Source organism: Leopardus geoffroyi, chromosome B2, assembly GCF_018350155.1.
Source record: "Leopardus geoffroyi isolate Oge1 chromosome B2, O.geoffroyi_Oge1_pat1.0, whole genome shotgun sequence".
NCBI classification, from domain to species: Eukaryota; Metazoa; Chordata; class Mammalia; order Carnivora; family Felidae; genus Leopardus; species Leopardus geoffroyi.
This window is the reverse complement of record NC_059332.1, coordinates 8,961,118-8,979,705: the sequence shown is the minus strand read 5'-3', so window position 1 is coordinate 8,979,705 and position 18,588 is coordinate 8,961,118. Positions and strand designations below refer to the sequence as shown.

Below are 18,588 nucleotides of genomic sequence, written 5' to 3'. Positions count from 1 at the left end.
AAGTCTCATCTTAGGGCCAACACGTATCTTATCAGTGTAACCGTATTCACCTGCCTGGGACTCCATTCTATCCTTCAAACTCTGGGAGATTTCTCAACCTCAGGGTCATAGGTCTGTTGGTAAAACCCTCCATGACAAAGGAGCAAAATTTGCTTCTATGTGTAACTACTGCTTTTTTAATATTCTGTTTCCTGGATACAGGGCTCTAGGATGCTTCTCTGGAAGTTATTGGGAGAAAAACAATGGAGATAATGGAGGGTCCATCATCTGCCCCAGTCTGGGTGTTTGGGGGTGATTCCTCCACCTCCAGAGCTGCTTAATCCTTTATTTACCTTGTTGAGGGTCACATGAATTGGGGTTCTAAGTCAGGTTTTCCACAGTTGTTTTGTTCTTCAGTGATCCCACAAGGAAGAGCCCCAGTGAGAGCAGTGAACTCGCTGGGATTATTGGTGGGGACTCACTGACCCCAGTGACACCAGCTATGAAAACCAAGTATCACTCACACCAGTAGGTGAAGAGACTGTTCTCAGTCCTCCAGTTACCAAGACGCTATGTGAAATATGCTTCTGAATAGTCAGTGTATCTGAGGATTGATGTCACTATGTTTACATTAATTTTTTTTTCATTAAAACTTTTCATCCTCAGGACTTAAATTTATTTTGTAACTGGAAGTTTGTACCTTTTTTTTTTTTTTTTCCAACGTTTATTTATTTTTGGGACACAGAGAGACAGAGCATGAACGGGGGAGGGGCAGAGAGAGAGGGAGACACAGAATCGGAAACAGGCTCCAGGCTCTGAGCCATCAGCCCAGAGCCTGACGCGGGGCTCGAACTCACTGACCACGAGATCGTGACCTGGCTGAAGTCGGACACTTAACCGACTGCTCCACCCAGGCGCCCCAGTTTGTACCTTTTAATATCCTTCACCTATACATTGATTTTTTTTTTTTTTTAGTACAAAGACATTATCATCTTAACAAGTTAAAGGTTTGTTAGAGGACCCACTTTTCTGTAATTAAAATAATCTACAGTTGACCCTGTGCAGGTCAACTCTTATGTGGGTTTTTTTCAATATAGTATGGCACTCTTAAATGTACTTTCTCTTCTTTCTGATTTTCTTGATAACATTTTCTGTTCTATAGCTTACTTTATTGTCACAGTATAGTACATAATACACATGATATACAAAATATGTGCTGATCAACTGTTTTCGCCATCATTAAGGCTTCTGGTCAACAGTAGGCTATTGGTAGGTAAAGTTTTGGGGAAGTCAGAAGTTAATACGCAATGTTTGACTATATAGCAGGTTAGTGCCCCGACCATTTTGTTCAGAGGTCAACTGTATATGAAAGTACACAGTAAGCACTGGATAAATTTTAGTTTTCCTTTCTAAAACTTTGGGAGTTACCAAACTACAGGGAATGTGTAGAGAATTGATACTATAGAAACAGCCAATAATTCTAAAGTCTGAAGGCTTCCTTCCTTCCTTCCTTCCCTCCTTCCTTCCTGGCATCCATTCATTCTTTCATTGACCTTTGTCCTTTGCCAATCTCCATGGAGGCCCCCTGCACCCTAGCCCCCAGGAGCTCACCATCTAAGAACTTCTGGCCTAGCTGGCCCCACTCTTCCTACCTTTAACTTCCGGTTCCTCTGATTTCTCATAGTTTCTTTGGTGCCTAGGCTCTTATTGTGTTCTTAACATGTGTTTGTTTTGTTTGTATTCTGTTTTCACGAATTTAAAATGAATTACAGAGACACTGTATTCTGGCACACCTTCCATCAGTAGAGGGCCCTGCCTTCCTCCACCCTTTATCTTCCTCTTCACCAACAGACTTCCCTCGAGGCTTTCTCTATGTATCTGTCAACAGTGGCTGTTTTTGGAGACCATACTGCAAATACAGTTCTGACTTGCTTTTTTTTTTTTTTTTTTTCTTACTAGATAAAGCCAAAGGTGGACCTCACTGTAGAATACTGTGGCCTCATAATGTTCTGCAGTGTGGGTGTATATAATATAGAATGGTTTACCTGACCATCCCCCTGTTAATGGACAATAGACATTTAGGGTTGTTGCTGTTGTTGTTGTTGTTTTTTTAAGTACCCCCCCCCCCCGTTAAATATAATGCTATAACAAACGTCCTCATATGTGTCTCTCTGCATGTTTTTAGTATTTCTCTAGGATGAATTGATTTCCTGAAGTACGGTTGTGGGTCAAAAGGTGTTTACGTGTTTAAAATGTTAACAATATTGCCAGATTACCCTCCAGGTGCTTGGTCACATACCCATAATTCTGTCTTGCCAGCCGACTCCTACTTGTTTTTTAAAATCAACTATGTGAGGGGCGCCTGGGTGGCTCAGTCGGTTAAGCGTCCGACTTCGGCTCAGGTCACAATCTCGCGGTTCTTGAGTTCGAGCCCCGCGTCGGGCTCTGGGCTGATGGCTCGGAGCCTGGAGCCTGCTTCCGATTCTGTGTTTCCCTCTCTCTCTGCCCCTCCCCCGTTCATGCTGTGTCTCTCTCTGTCTCAAAAATAAATACATAAACGTTAAAAAAATTTTTTTAAATAAAATCAACTATGTGAAACATTTCAGATACAAAGGATAGAAAGAATAGCATCGTGTGGTGACATCAGTAAATGCAGTTGAAGATTTTTGTTTCCTCCCCAATTGCTTTTTCTCTTTTTTCTCTGTATTTCCTGTTTCTCACATACTTTTCTGTATATGGCTTGTGTGTGTATACTCCTATTATATATGTAGTACCCTAATGCTATTTAATAAGGTCTTAACTGTTTTAAAACTTTATGTAAGGACACCATGTTCATTCTGTGGTGTTTTTTGTTTTTGTTTGTTTTGATTTGTTTTGCTCAGAATTTGTGTGATTCATCGATGCCAATAACTATAGCCTGGTACAATTCTTGTTTATGCTTCCTTGTGCATATGTGCAGGAGTTTGTGGTGCATGCTGAGGGGTTGATGGTTTTCACTAAGTACGGATAAAACTTTTTTCCAGGGGGTTTACAGCCCCAGCCCCCCTGTGCACTAGCAAGATACAACAGTTTTGCATATTTGCAACACCTGGTATTTTCAGACTTTGCAATTTTTTGCCAATCTGATGAGTGTGAAAAGATTATTTATTTTAAATTTACATTTCCCCGATTATATCTTTTACTATTTTGACCATTTAGTGCCCTCTTTTGGGAATTGCCTCTTCTTATCTTCTATTTTGCTCGGGTTATATTCCTTTTTCCTACCAGTTTCTAATCCTGTATCTTTTTTGGATAATAATTCTTAGGAGGCTGTGTGCATCACACATATCTTCTCATAACCTGTCGCTTGACTTTATTGTGGTCTTCTGATGACCAGAGTCAATTTTAATGCAGTTTTTCACATGTATTATTTGTGTGTCTCTTTCTTGTTTAAGAAAAAATCAAAGCCAAATATTTCCTTTGTTTCTTCTCATCACTGTAAAGTTTGGTCCCTTCATTTAGATCTGAAGTTGAATTTTGTGTGTGGTTTGAGGTAGGGATCCACTTTTATTTATTTTTCTTCTCAGATAAAAAATTGTCCTGGCACCATTTGTGAAATAGTCATTCTTTGGTATCTACACTTGTGGTGAGCATAGCAGAATGAATGGGGTTGCTGAATCACTGTGTTGTACACCGGAAACTAATGTTGTGGTGTGTGCCAACTGGACTTCAATAAAAAACCAAAAACGTAAAACAAACAAAAAACAGTCATCCTTTCCAGCAACCTGCAGTGCTCCATTTGTAATACATGACATTTCCAGGTACATGTGGAATTGTTTCTGGGTTTCCTGTTCTGTTCTCTTGGTCTATTTGCCTATCCCTTTGCCAGTACACATTTCACTCATTACTGTAGTTTTAGCATACAAGTCTGGATATCTGGTAGGGCAAGTCTGTCGACCTTGTTCTTCTCTTCAAAGTTGTCTTGGCTGTTCTTGGCTCTCTGCACTTACCCCTACTCATTCTTTAGGTATGCTTAAGATTATACCACTTACCTTATGATGATACAGTTCCATTTCTTCCCTTCTCGCTAGTATGCTAGTATGCTAGAATATGCTAGTATTCTGCATTTTACTTATACCTATGTTATAAATTCCACAATATAGTTTACTATTTTTGTTTAGTCATTTGTCTTTTACAGAGATTTAAATATAAGGGGGGAAGAAGTCACATATTTGCCATGTAGTTACCATTTTTGATACACTTAATTCATTTGTGTAGATCCATATTTCCAGCTGGCATCATTTCCTTCTGTTTGAAGGTCTTCCTTTAATATTTCTTGTATTGTGAGTCTACTGGTTAAAAAAAATTCTTTTAGCTTTTATGTTGTGGGAAAAGTCTATTTGCCTTTGGATTTTGAAAGCTATTTTTGCTGGGTATGAAATTCTAGCTTGATAATTTACTTTCTTTCAGTTTTAAAAAGATGCTGCTGTACTGTCTTCTGGCTGTATTATTAAAAATGAGGAATCTCAGTTTTATTTCTCTGCCACATATTCCTCCACCCACCCCCACTAGCTTTGGAGATTTTTCTATCAGTGATTTTGAGCAATTAGATTGTGATATGCCTTATTACAGTTTTCTCCAGGTTTTCTTGTGTTTGGGATTCATTGAACTTGTTGAATCTATCAGTTTAAATCACTGATCCCTCCACTTAGCTTTTTTAACATGTGGAATGCAGTCACATTAACTTTTTTTATGTCTTATCAGCTGGTTCTACCATTTGTGTTGGTTTTAGGTCAGTTTTGATTGATTGATTTTTCTCCTAATGTCATTATGGTCATATGTTCATGCTTTCTTGGAAGCCAGGTAATCTTCTGTTGGATGATAGTCATTATTGGGTGCTGGACACTTTTGTATTTCTGTAAATATTCTTCAGTTTTGTTCTGAGAGGCAGTTAAGTTTCTTAGGAAGAGTTTGATCTTTCAGCTCTTGCTTTGTAGGATGGGACCAGAGCAGCATTTATTCTAGGGCTACTTTTGCCTCACCAGTACAGCAACAGCCTTCTGAATACTCTGCCTGTGCCTCTGAATTATAAAGGCTGCTTTTTGTTTTGGTTTTTATTTTTATTTTTTTTTTCTAGTTTGTCTGCTAGAAACGATTGAAAGAACAGTGTGCTTACAATTTTATAGTTCTAGGCCCTATGGGAGCGCTAGGCACTCTTTATTTTTTATTTCTTCCAGGCATTTGTTTTTCCTGGCCTTGGGTAGTTTCCTCACATCCATACACTGTATTCTGCCAAATTTTCAAGAGGGACCTTCTGAGGACTTCCAAGATTCTGTCTCTGACCAGTTCTCTCCTTTCAGTGCTCTGTCCAAGTTTAAGCTGCTTCGACCTCCGTGGACTCTCCGCTTCATCTCCTCAACTCAAGGAATTTTTGGCCTCCACCCAGGTTCCTCCTTACTTTGTTATGACCCAAAAACTCCCAACTCTCATATACAGGAATTTAACTTGACCACTAAATGAAAGTTGAGTGAATGGAAAAGTAGCACCCTTTGATCTTCGAGTCAGTTGTACAAGTATTGGATATTCCTGACATGACACAAGGCTACCAGATGTCTGCTTTCTGTTCTTTGCAATACTTAAAGTAACACTTCACTACGTTAAGAGGAAGTTCTTCATTTAGTTCTTAGGTTCATAAATCTTTCAAAAGTGCTCTTACTTCTTGGAGTCCATTTATCATGCTCCTATATGGGGACAGTTTGTGAAACTATGTCCACCCAGGACCAAGTGTCCTGTCCTTTAGAGCCATGGTAGTCATTAAACACATGCTGTTTTCCTGAGATTTAAGATGCTTGCACTGTGCTGCAAGCCATTTTACCAACTACATTCTGAAGTCATTCTCTGTGAACTCACTGGTTGAGATTCAGAATAGTTACTCCGATGTTTCTTTCTTTTTTTTTTTTTTTTATTAAAAAAAATTTTTTTTTCAATGTTTATTTATCCTTGGGACAGAGAGAGACAGAGCATGAACGGGGGAGGGGCAGAGAGAGAGGGAGACACAGAATCGGAAACAGGCTCCAGGCTCTGAGCCATCAGCCCAGAGCCTGACGCGGGGCTCGAACTCACGGACTGCGAGATCGTGACCTGGCTGAAGTCGGACGCTCAACCGACTGCGCCACCCAGGCGCCCCTACTCTGATGTTTCTACAAGAACTCAACGGGAGAAAGTTTGCCGAGAGATTTTTTGGTACAAGTCATGAAGAAATTAAATTAATATTATCTAAAACTCTTGTGTCAAACCCATAATAAGAATTTGTTTACAGCTCTTCATTAAACCTATAAGTTATCTCTTTAGCTATAAATCGTTGAGGATGTAAAAAGGAGTATCTTTGTGTGTTTAATTGTCATTGTTTTCTATGGATGGGATAAGGTTCAGCTATTCAAATGGACAGCTCAAATTTGCTTGTATTTTTAGTACCTCTTTTTAGTCCTTATGTATAACACCAAGCAGGACAGAGACATAATTCCATTATCCAAAAACATGATTGGCTTATTTCATAAAATCTCAGTATTTGGTGTGAGCAATGTAAGTATCCTTTAATAAAAACATAAATTGTAGGAGGATAATGGTTTATTGCACGAGTCCACACACTGTGACCCATGGGCCACATCTGGCCCCCGGCTTATTCTGTAAATAAGTTTTATTGGCATACAGCAAAACCCATTTATTTACGCATGATGGCTGCTTTCCTGCATCAAACAGGGCCGTGTCCGACAAGGTCTAAAATATTTACTACCTGGCCTTTTGCAGAAAACGTCAACTCCTGGTGTATTCCTTTGGTACTGAAGTGAGGTAAAATCCTAAGACCAAAAATGAGGAGTTGAAAAGGAACATCAAGATAAACTGAATAGTACTCCATGTAGAGTGTAGACCTGAAAGGGAATAATTAAGCTTGAGCATTGTGTGGGGGATTCAAAACCTTTTGCCCTCTCCATTTGAGAGACCACAATGGTTATTATCGAAAAGGGCATCCCAACATTTTTTATTATTAAAAATCTTGCTTATTTCCTCTTATTTCATTTGCATGACATTAAATCTGTGTCATTTATTAACCAGGCCCTTCTCTTGGGCTTCTTATTCATTTACTCTTAATTTGGTGTAGATACAGAATTAATCTGTAAAAGGTTTTTAGGGTTTTTTGCTTTTTAAGATCAGTATTCAATTATTGGGGTAGAGACTTGGGTAGGAAGGGTATTAGGGCTCCTGCTTCTCCTCTATGCAAAAGAAACCAGTGCCTTTGTGATGGAAGTGCCTGGCACCATGCCTTACATATGGTGAGTAGTCGGTATCACGTGCTGATGAATGAGAATTAAATACACAGACACATCTGGTTCAGAAAGGCAGATTGTTGGGGCGCCTGAGTGACTCAGTTGGTTAAGGACCGACTGTGGCTCAGGTCATGATCTCACGGTTCGTGGGCTTGAGTCCCACATTGGGCTCTGTGCTGACAGCTCAGAGCCTGGAGCCTGCTTCGGATTCTGTGTCTCCCTCGCTCTCTGCCCCTTCCCTGCTCAAACTCCGTCTCTGTCTCTCAAAAATAAATAAATGTTAAAAAAAAAAAGTATATATATATATATATATATATATATATATATATATATATAGAAAGGGAGGTCGTCAAACATAGTTTTCTCCTTTCCCTTGAAACCCTACGAAAATAATAGTAAACAGTTTGTCATTGTTGTTTTTCATTATTCACAATGAGAGTGGGGCTTTTAGCAGACCAGATCACTGGGCAGATTCCTGGAAAGCAGGGAAAGGATTGAGGAGTAGCGGTCAGTAAAGTAGAACAGGAAGCTATGGCGGAGAGAGCGTGGGTCTGCCTTGGAGAGCCTCAGGAGTCACAAAAGCAGAGGCAAAAAGGATGTTCCCATGAAGGACTTCCTTTAAGTAGGAAAAGAGGACAATGGAGAAAATAAACAGGAAACAAAAGAAAACTTCAAAAGAAGCAATTAGTGGTGAAGGAGAGACGCTCCTAGTCATAAAGAACAAGATGCTATAAAAAGGGATTGATCAGAGAGCAAAAGCAAAACAGATACTCTTGGAAATGAAAAATCTAGTTGCCCAAACTAAAACAAAACAAAACAAAACAAACAAACAAACAAAAAAAACGTAGTGAATGGAAGTTAGATTTGATGTAAGGATGACAGAAAATAGGAGCTTTAGAGGATCCCTCTAAGAGGAATAGGAATTCCCAGAAAATGAGAGAAAATGAGAGGGGATGATTTACAACATAAATATTTCTTCTAGCTCAAGGCCAAGCCGGTAGCTTCTAGGAGCCCAGGAGTCCCTCACACCGTGAGTGAGAAAAGTTGCACACCTGAACAGATGTTACGAAATTTTACAATAAATGGAAGACAGGCCAGGCATCTCTCAGAGAGGTTAGAAACCCAGTAGTTCCAAGGGAATGAGGATCAATGGCCACAGGTCTCTCACCATCAACACTGGATATAAAAAGCACTAGAACAGTGGCTTCTGAGTGCTGAGGGCAACCCATGTTCAGCCTGAAATTCTTTGCTTACCCAGACTATCGAGTGTGAGGATGAAATACACATTTCAGATATACAGGGACTCAAACGTTCCCTTCCGTACTAGTCTTCGGATGTGTCCCAGGAAAGCAGTCAACTAGCATTGGGCTCGGGAAACTGACTCTGTCGCAGGCAACAGAAGGCAACCCCAGCTGACTTAAGCAGCGAAGGAATTTATGGAAGGATATTGAGGATTAGAGAACCAGGCTCGGAGGACAGGCAGGAACCAGCAAGGACCAGCAGACAGAGCCACAGCCAAAATGTCAATCCACAGAACGAATCCAGTGGAATCACAAATCTGGTGATTTCTCCCGGGCTCCAGCAGCCATCGCCAGCCGGCCCGCTGCTTTGCCAGAGCCCATCTGGGTTCTGGGTCCGGAGTGGCTGCGTGTGCCTGTTCTCCCGCTGAGGTAGCAGGACTGGTCCAAGCTCTGGGGAAGCTGGGAAAGAGCACAGGGAGTCCTCTACTTCCATGATAGAAGGGCAGCTATGCCTCCCACATAGACTGATCAAGTGGGGAGTTTCCTAAGCCTGGGTGGGAAGGTGCAGAGGCTGGGCAGTCAAATAAAGGGACAGATGTCCCCTTCAGGCTTCCACACTGTACAGTGAGTGGAAAATCACAGAATGACAGCTTTGCAACAGGCGCACAGAACTGTCCGTCTAGGGTCTAGACAGCAGGAGGTACAAGTGTTTCAGGCAGGAGAAATAGTGGGGACTTGATAGAATGGGTAATATAATGGAGAAAAAGATGTGACGGATACGAAAAGGTGAGGTAATCTTCGGTTGGATGATAGTCATCACTGGGGGGCTGGACATTTTCATCCAGAAATAGCTGTGCAAGCTTATTCCTTAGAGATGCAGAGGTGACCACCAGGAGAAAGAATAAAATTGATTCCCCTGGGGAGGTAGCCATTACAAGCTGCCTGAACTAGTGGGTTTTTAAAAATCATGTGCATTAATTTCTTTTTAAATTGTCTTAAAGTATCCTGTTTTGTTTTGTTTTGTTTTGTTTTGTTTTGTTTTCTAAGTAGGCTCCATGCCCAACTTGGGGCTTGCACTCATGACCCTGAGATCAAAAGTCGCATGCTCTACCAACTGAGCCAGCCAGGCACCCTGTCTCAAATTCTTCTTTTTTTTTTTTTTTTCTTTTGATGTTTATTTATTTTGAGAGAGTGACAGTGTGACTGGGAGAAGGGCAGAGAGAGGGAGAGAGAGAATCCCTAGCAGGCTCCACACTGTCAGCACAGACCCTGGTGTGGGGCTCGAACTCATGAAACCGTGAGATCATGACCTGATTGAAGACCAAGAGTCAGACGCTTAACCGACTGAACCACCCAGGCGTCCCTCAAATTATTCTTAAAAACAAAACAAATGTCTGTAGAAAGGGAAGCAATCACCAGTTCATCAGTAAATGGCTTCGATTCCAGAAGTTCTGCCCTTTAGAAACATTCGTATGTATGTGGTTAGATTCCCAGACCAGTCTGCAAACACAAATTATAGTGAGGATATCCTAGATCTGTAGTTTAAAAAAAAAAAAAATGGCCAGGTTTGGGGGCGTTCTAGGCACCCAGTGATGGGGAAATTTAGCTGGGGCAGGGAGGCATGGGAAGGAGCACGTCTGAGAGAAGAGAGACTACTCTCCACTGGTGGTGGCTGGGATGCGGGATTTAAGGGGAAATCTTCACCAAGATAAAATGCACTCTTCTTGTTTCCACACGCCTCCGTCTGCGTTTCTGTTCAGTTCCCCAGTTCCTGGGAGACAGTTCGCTTTCTCATTAGGCTTTCTCACCTAATAGCTCATAGAGACGCTGCTCCTGTCAATTCTGAACTTGACCTGGCTGAGGAAAGCCGGGGAGGACCTTAGAGCTCTTCATCCTGGGTAACTTCATCTCAAGGAAAAGGGGACACTGAGTGTGGTGTATAACCACATGGCACGGAAGGGACTGTGATGTGGCCCCTTCTTCACCCTCTGCACCCAAGCCCCTCCCTACTCACCAGCACCTCTGAACCAGAGTTCTGGTTCAGCCCCTCCCAAGTCCCCGTGCTTCTGCTTATGCCTGGACAGCCTTCTGGAGATCCTGACACCCAGACCTTTCTCTGCAGGACAGAGCCCCTTGCCTTCCAGGATGTGGCTCAAACACCGCCAGCTCTTTCCACCCTCTCCAGACCTCCACCGTCTTCTCCGTCCAGCCCCCCTTCCTGCCTTCCTGCCCCCAGCCATGGGCTCATGGTGGCATTCTTCATGCATTTCCCATTATTTGCCTGGAGCCTCTCTTATAGCAGGGACCACCATGTTGCCTTTATAATCACCTGCCTGTGCAGGGCTGGGTACACAGCAGGCACTTAATAAATATTTAATGAATTTTAAAATGGTTAGCCAGATTGCGTTAGTATGTAGTCACAGCTCGAAACTGGGTATTCCTTTCTTGAAATCCTCCTGCCCTAACCTACTGACCTAAGGATGGCCAGAACCCAAGTGAGATTCATCTGTGGTCTGGTCTCAAACTAAAGATTCTCTCCATTGGATCATTCCTCTAAGGAGCTTAACCTGGCCTTTGTATCTTTTTAGCCTCCATATTTACTTCTCTTTGTCCTCTGCTCGAAACGCCCTGCCTCATCTTTGGCCATGAAACAAAACGTATCATGGATCTGGTTCTTTCCTTTGCCCAGGTCTCTTATTAACGGGGGTAAAGGGAGTTTATTTTAGGGTTCAGTTTGTGAACGACAGCAGGCTGTGCCTTTTTCTTGATTTAATTTTTTTCCTGTGGCTCAGCCAAATGGTAGATAAGAGCACCACTTCCCTCCCCGCCGTGAGGGGGGATGCCCTTCTGTTAGTATGGCCCATTTCTGCTTTGAACTCATACCCATACCTACTGAATGGTACAGAAGATTTTCAACAGTCTAAAATCCAAACCAGCAGCCTTCTTTTGTTTAACCTCCAATGGAAATTTTTGTCTTGTTATGCAAGGAACCCATGATCACTTTTAAATGATTTAGAAAGAAGAAAATAAAATCACTGTAATCCTACCACCCAAAGATTAATACTCTTAAACGATTTAGTGTATAGCCTTAGATATCGTTTCTTCCTATGTGTATAATTTCCCTACAAAAATAACATTTTACGTTCACACCTACTTTTCTTTTAAACTTACATATATAGATGCATATCATTATTAATTGCACAACCTTCCATTATATAAATGTACAATAACCTACTGAACTTTTCTTCTGATTGGGCATTTATGTTGGACATAGGTGGAAAAATATAAATATTCAAGAAAACAGCTGTGCTCTTTTCAATAGACAAATCCTAGAAACCACATCAATGTTCTCAGAATATACTCCAAAAAGTAGAATTGCTAGGTATAACTTTAGTATGTATAAAGACACATTGCCTTAGGGGCGCTTGGGTGGCTCGGTTGAGCGTCCAACTTCGGCTCAGGTCATGGTCTCAAGGTTCATGAGTTCGAGCCCCACGTCGGGCTCTGTGCTGACAGTTCGGAGCCTGGAGCCTGCTTTGCACTCTGTGTCTCCCTCTCAGTCTGCCCCTCCCCTGCTCTCTCTCTCTCTCTCTCTCTCTCTCTCTCTCTCTCAAACATTAAAAAATAAAAAAATAAAAAAAGACACATTGCTTTGTCAAATAAATCTGACAAACTATAAACATGAAGTCATTACCCCATATTTAACTTTACTTCTCAGAGATAACCTCCATTAACATTTGATGTGGGTCTTCCTCTATGGATACATGGAAAATTTTAGAGCGAAGTCTATATTTTATAGTTTTTTTACCCTTATAAAATCTTCATATGTGTCCTTCTACAACTTTAATTTTTCCCCCATATGTTTCTTGAAAATCTTCCCAAATATGTAGCAATTAGTCTCCAGCATATGTATGCGTATGCATGCACACATATGTGTGTGTATATATATATGTACATTCCACATACATACATACAAACCTTACAGGTTTGTGATGTCAGAGCTTTGTGCCTTACCTGCCAAGAGACTTTGGGAATTTATTCCTTGGTTCATTCAAAATAAATGAGTGAATTTGTCTGAGTGCATGCCGTGTGCAAGGCTACTTGAGAGCTGAGCTCATGGTCCAGGGAGGAAGCCTGGAGCATACACGTGCGTTGTGATGGCAGTCAGGCCACGGTAGCCCAGAAGTTGCTATGGCAACAGGAGGGCCATTTCCATCAGTCCAGGGAAGTCGTGGGCTCAAATCCTGGTATCTATGACTCACTAAGGTAAACCCTTACCTTCTCTGCCTCAGTGCAAGGTGGGCATAGTGATACCCACCCCACAGTGCCATCATGAATGCTTACAGTAGAAGAGTGCTGACTATCCATTAGCAGGTATTTGGTTAAGTAAACAAGTTGTGGCATATTAATGAATCCGGCATTATGTAGCTATGAAAAATAAGGTCATCCTGTGTTAATAAATGCATCATTGGTGTACAGTTTTTTGTAAAGTGCAATGGTCTCTGTATACATACTTATATTCACATAGATTGTCTAAAAGGAGATCAAAGGAACTTAATAGTCTTGCCTTTGAGGAAGGGGATGGGATCAGGAGTGGGAGAAAGAGTTGCTTTCCTCATAGACACGTTTGTGCTGTTTGAATTTCCATATTCCTTTTATTGTGTAAAGGAAAGTTTTTTTAAAGTCATGAATAAAATAACTTGGGGTGCCTGGGTGGCACAATCAATTGTCCAACTCTTGTTTTTTTTGTAATTTTTTTTAACTATTTATTTTTGAGAGACAAAGTGCGAGCAGGGGAGGGGCAGAGAGAGAGAGGGAGACACAGAATCCGAAGCAGGCTCCAGGCTCTGAGCTGTCAGCACAGAGCCTGACGCAGGGCTCGAACCCACAAACAGTGAGATCATGACCTGAGCTGAAGTCGGTCACCCAACCAACTGGGCCACTCAGGCACCCCGACTGTCCAACTCTTGATTTGGGGTTTTCTCTCTCTCTCTCTTGATAGATAGATTGATAGATTGATAGATTGATAGATAGATAGATAGATAGATCTGTCCAGACCCCACTCATGATCTTGCGTGCTGTCTCTCTCTCTCTCTCAAATAAATAAATAAATAAAGCTCTAAATTTATCATAAAGTAAAATGGCATCAGTTTAATATAACTTTTCAAATATTTTCATGTGGCAGTTTTTCACAATCCTTAAAGTGGTTATAAGCATGGGTTTGGAGTAGGCATATTTGCTGACTGCGGGATCTTGGAAAAGTTATTTGAGCATTCTAAACCTCCGTTTTCTCCCATAGAATGGGAAATAATAATAACAACTACCTTGTAGGGACGTTGTGAAAAGGAGATAACATAATCAAGTGAAAAGTAATTAATTACCATGGTGCATGATACATTATGAGCACTCAAATATCCCTTGAGTTCTAGCTAATGCTAGCATGCTAGATCTATCGGGACTCCAGGCTGCAAATAATGGTCACCGAAGTCAGTTTTCTTCTACGAAAAAAGGGAATCTGTTAGTTCATACAAAATGGAAGTCTTGGGTAGACCTGCCTTTGGTCATGGCTATTTCTAGCACCTCACTTGAAGGCATTGGGACTCAGGCTCTCCAGCTCTTTACTTCCATGTTGGCTCAGTTCCCAGGTAGCCCCAGGCTGACTTCCTACTAATAACTCCCAGTGAAAATAACCCAGTACTTTCTCCATCGTTTCTAACAAAAGTCCCACACTGGCCGATTCTCCTGCTTTGATCATAGGCCCATTAGCCAAGGGATACTGGAATACACTGATTGGTGGGCCCAGGTTACAACACTCACCTTTGAACCCTCGATGGGAAGGGCCAGCCTAAGATGTTGAGCAGTGTCAGGGTTTTTGCTCATCAGGCTTAGAGACAAAGAAACCACCTGAACTAAGAATTGTGGAGAAGTTTCTTCCCCAAAGGCAAAAATAGGGTCCACAGATGCCAGATGGGCAGAAACTATGGATGTTCCCCCCGCCCCAGCCCACTGCTTGGCTGCCTGACAGTTATTACTAATATATATATATAATTTTTTTTTAATTTTTTTTTCAGAAATTTAACATTACAACATCTTAGTTTGGGTTGACGTTCTAAAATTAGCACCTACTTCATTTATAATAAAAGCCACACTTGGTAATACCTCAGAAAGATGCCACGTGGGCGATCTACGTAACCTCTCTCCCATCCAGCCTTTATTCCTACTTGGGACCAGATGGCTGGGCCTTCCGCTGAGCACCAGATAGATGAGTTGCTTTACTGATAGGGGCCGTGTGATATGAAGATCTCTTTATAAACAGAAGAACTCAGCAGTTCAGGGAGATGGTCACACTCATAAGAAACAAAAATTGAGCTGATGGGAGAGAGATTTCCATCTGTCCTGGTGTGAGCAGAGACCGCCTGTACTGTTTAAAACCTCCCATGTAGTTGTTTGTTTGTTCGTGTGTTTGTTTTTACCAAGCACATGCGCCTAAATTTGTTAAGGTAATGCTGCTCCATGATGTATCAAATGTTCAGCCAGCTCTTTCCCCAGAGAGATTCCAGTTAGTGTGCCCGTCCTCAGGTCTGCGACCTAGAAGTCCTAAGGACTACTGTGTGTTCATCTCAGATCCAGTTCAGCCCCTTCCACTACAGCGCGGAGGAATGCTAACAGGATAGCCTGGCAGAAACGTCCATCTGGAAAAGGAAAATGACGCAGTGATCACCTCTCAAAGCGTGTCACCTCTACTTGGCAGGAACAGCTCGTGTAGCCGATATGACCGCCCCCAATTTCTACCCTCCAGGAGGATTTGCTGGGGCTGCCCTTCTTCCGCAGCTCATTTCTTTTTGGCGTAGATGTATAGGCTTGGTGATCTATCCCCTTAGAGGCTAAGATCCCATAGATCGTGAGGATTCTAGGACTTAAGGATTCTCTGGCAGTAGAAGTGCCCTTAAGATTTAGTAGATTTTCCATCAAGTATTTATTTTTTTTTTAATTTTTTTTTTCAACGTTTATTTATTTTTGGGACAGAGAGAGACAGAGCATGAACGGGGGAGGGGCAGAGAGAGAGGGAGACACAGAATCAGAAACAGGCTCCAGGCTCCGAGCCATCAGCCCAGAGCCTGACGCAGGGCTCGAACTCACGGACCGCGAGATCGTGACCTGGCTGAAGTCGGACGCTTAACCGACTGCGCCACCCAGGCGCCCCTCCATCAAGTATTTAGATTGGTTCAACTATCCAAAGTCACACAACCAGCCTAGTCCTGGTCCTTGAAGTTAGATCTCCGTTTCTTAGCAACAGATCTCTGGGAATTTCCCCAGCCTACAAGCTTACTGCTTTCCATGGGTCTTCGCCTCAAAGCAATTTGGAACAGTAGCCTGGATGGGGGAGGGAAAACTAATATGCCCCCAGGCCCCTGGCCAGTGAGCAATTCTTTATTGTGAGTGTTCAGGAAGAGTTTACAGACTTAGGAGCCCAAGAGTTCTGGGTCTCCCATTTGACTCCCTGCTGGGGACCTTAACATGGAAAGAATACAGTAGTGTACCTCTTGGATGGCTTTCTGTGGAGAGAAAAAGCCTCCGTAGCAAAGCTGTTCCCCTCTCTACTTCTAGGTGAGCCTCAGATGAAGCTTGCCTCTATCAGTGGTAACGTCCTGCAGGCCGCAAGAAGTGACCCACCCACCCTGCCGCTCTTCACTGAGGCTTTGATTGGCTAATGCCACTGAGAAGTCTGGGGAAAGACCAGCTGTTGTCCCCAGCATATGACTTGATTCAGAGTTTTGAGTGATGGCCTCAGACCCCATTCTCTCCGTGTCTTCACTCCACCTTCCCCTCTAGAGCCTCTGTTGTCGGGTAGTTTCTGGCTACTGTCAACCTTACTGGGAAGGCACAACCCCTTCTTGCCAGTGGTTCCAGAAAAATTCCTGAGTTGGCCTTTGTTCACCCAGGTTTGGTCATGTGCCATCCGGCCCAGTCACTGTGGGGGAGGGGAGGATGGAACACAAAGATCAGGCAGGCCCAGGCCACCTGTGTGCACAGATGTGCCTGTGCTGAACAGGGAGGGGGGTGCTCCCCAAAGACAATCAGAGGCTTTCACCTAACGAAGAGAGTGTTTGCCAGGCCAACCAAAACAACAGGCCCACACGAGGATTTGACAGAATATTTGGGAGGGGAAGATGAAGTTAAGAAATTTACTGAACGTCGTTCCTAGGCCTTGAGAGTGAACTTCAGCCCAGCATTGCCCAACAGAAAGATAACACGTGGGGCGCCCAGGTGGCTCAGTCGGTTAAGCGTCCGACTTCCGCTCAGGTCATGATCCCAAGGCTTGTGGGTTCGAGCCCCGCGTCAGGCTCTGAGCTGACAGCTTGGAGCCTAGAAACTGCTTTGGATTCTGTGTCTCCCTCTCTCTCTGCCCCTCCCCTACTTGCGCTCTGTCTCTCTCTCAAAAATAAATAAACATTAAATAAAAAAAAAATAGCATTTTTCAATTATTTTTATTTTATTACTTAATTAGTTAAAAACAAACATTTAATTTAAAAAAGGAAAGCTAATATGTGCCACAAATGCAAGCCACATAGTAAAAATATATATGAAACAAAACAGGTGAAATAATCATTTTAATACTGTCTGATTTAATGATATTTTAGAAAGCCAAAATATCATTTTGGCGTGTAATCTATATGAAAACAGTTGGTGATGGATTTTGCCCTTTTGGGGGGTGGCACGTTTTCAGAATCCAGTGTGCGTTTGACACCTAGAGCACACGTTGATTCAGATGAGCCACACGCGGCTGTGGCCACTGTAGCGACCAGAACGAGATGAACTGATCACTTTCTACAGAGAAGCCGGCGAAGCTCTTCTGTTTCTATGTCCTGAGGAGTTCTGTGAACTTGTGCGTCTCCTCATTAGGAGGATCTGCCCCAGAAATGAGCCTAGAGACACATGGCCCTGTGGGGTGTCCAGTCGGTACCATTCCTGTCTGGACACCTGTCACACCCAGACGTGGGCACACAATAATTACTTCAGTGATCTGTCTCCTCTCAGACTCTACGCGCTAGGGAGGCAGGGACTCTTAACCTATCTTGCTTTCACCTGCGTGCCCTAAGCCCAGTGCCCAGTCCGTAGACACTAGGTGGATATTTTTGTAGTGAAATTAGATCAGTGAAAAACTTGAAGACCTCCACGTGTCAGGTGTGATGACAGAATTGGAGACAGTAATACCAGGGGCATTTGCAGTATTTGTTATTCCGGTGAATGACCATTTGTAGTCTGTGACTAGTTGTGTTACTGTTCAATCACTCTCGCATTGAATATAAATAGAGAGAGAGAGAGAGTGATTGAACACCTGCAGAAACCCAGGCTCTGTGCCAAGCACTAGGTATACAAAGATAAGTGGGAAACGGTCCCTGCCTTAAAGGAAATGAGACACCGAGAAGTAAAATAACCCTTATATGCAATAAGTGGAGGATACAAATAAACACAGAGTGTTTGCGGGAGCACAAGGAAGGGGGTCCTGCCCAGATTAGAGATGAGGTCGGCGGCAAAGTTTTGCAGGGGAGAAGTGAGTTTATGTTCCGCGATGCCTGCTGTCGTCTTAGTGCCTTGCCCCACGCCTGGCACGTATGTTGAATGAATGAACGGATGAATGAGCGAACGAACGAACGAACAAGGTGGCTCCTGATCCTAATCCTAAAGGACCACTGGCTACGTCCTCCATCTGATGGGTGATCCGTTGCAGGTGAAGAGAATTGACATGATAGCCCGGCCCCCGGAGCCAGAACCTGGCTGTGGGGCGGGCCAGGGCCCCGAGTGCAGCAGAGCAGAGGCCTGAGAGCTGGCAGGTGCCCGCAGCCCTTGGCAGGGACAGGTCACAGACCGCCCCGCTCCTTGTGATGGCCCACGTGCCCAGTGACCAACGCTTGTGCTTTTCACATTGCAGGCCAAGCGAAGGCTGGAGCTGGGAGAAAGCGGTCATCAGTACCTCTCCGATGGCTTAAAAACCCCTAAGGGCAAAGGAAGAGCTGCACTTCGAAGTCCAGATAGTCCAAAAAGTAAGGATGCTCTCATCT

At 43.0% G+C, this 18,588-nt stretch overlaps 1 protein-coding gene across 2 annotated transcripts in view; it reads left to right on the top strand.

Moving 5' to 3' along the window:
• E2F3 (E2F transcription factor 3) overlaps positions 1-18,588 on the top strand; it is a 78,658-nt gene that overhangs the window by 46,648 nt on the left and 13,422 nt on the right. For both annotated transcript variants that reach the window (XM_045497249.1, XM_045497250.1), the window contains exon 2: positions 18,459-18,570. In XM_045497249.1, the coding sequence (XP_045353205.1) occupies positions 18,459-18,570 (112 nt within the window). The remainder of the gene's footprint in view (positions 1-18,458; positions 18,571-18,588) is intronic.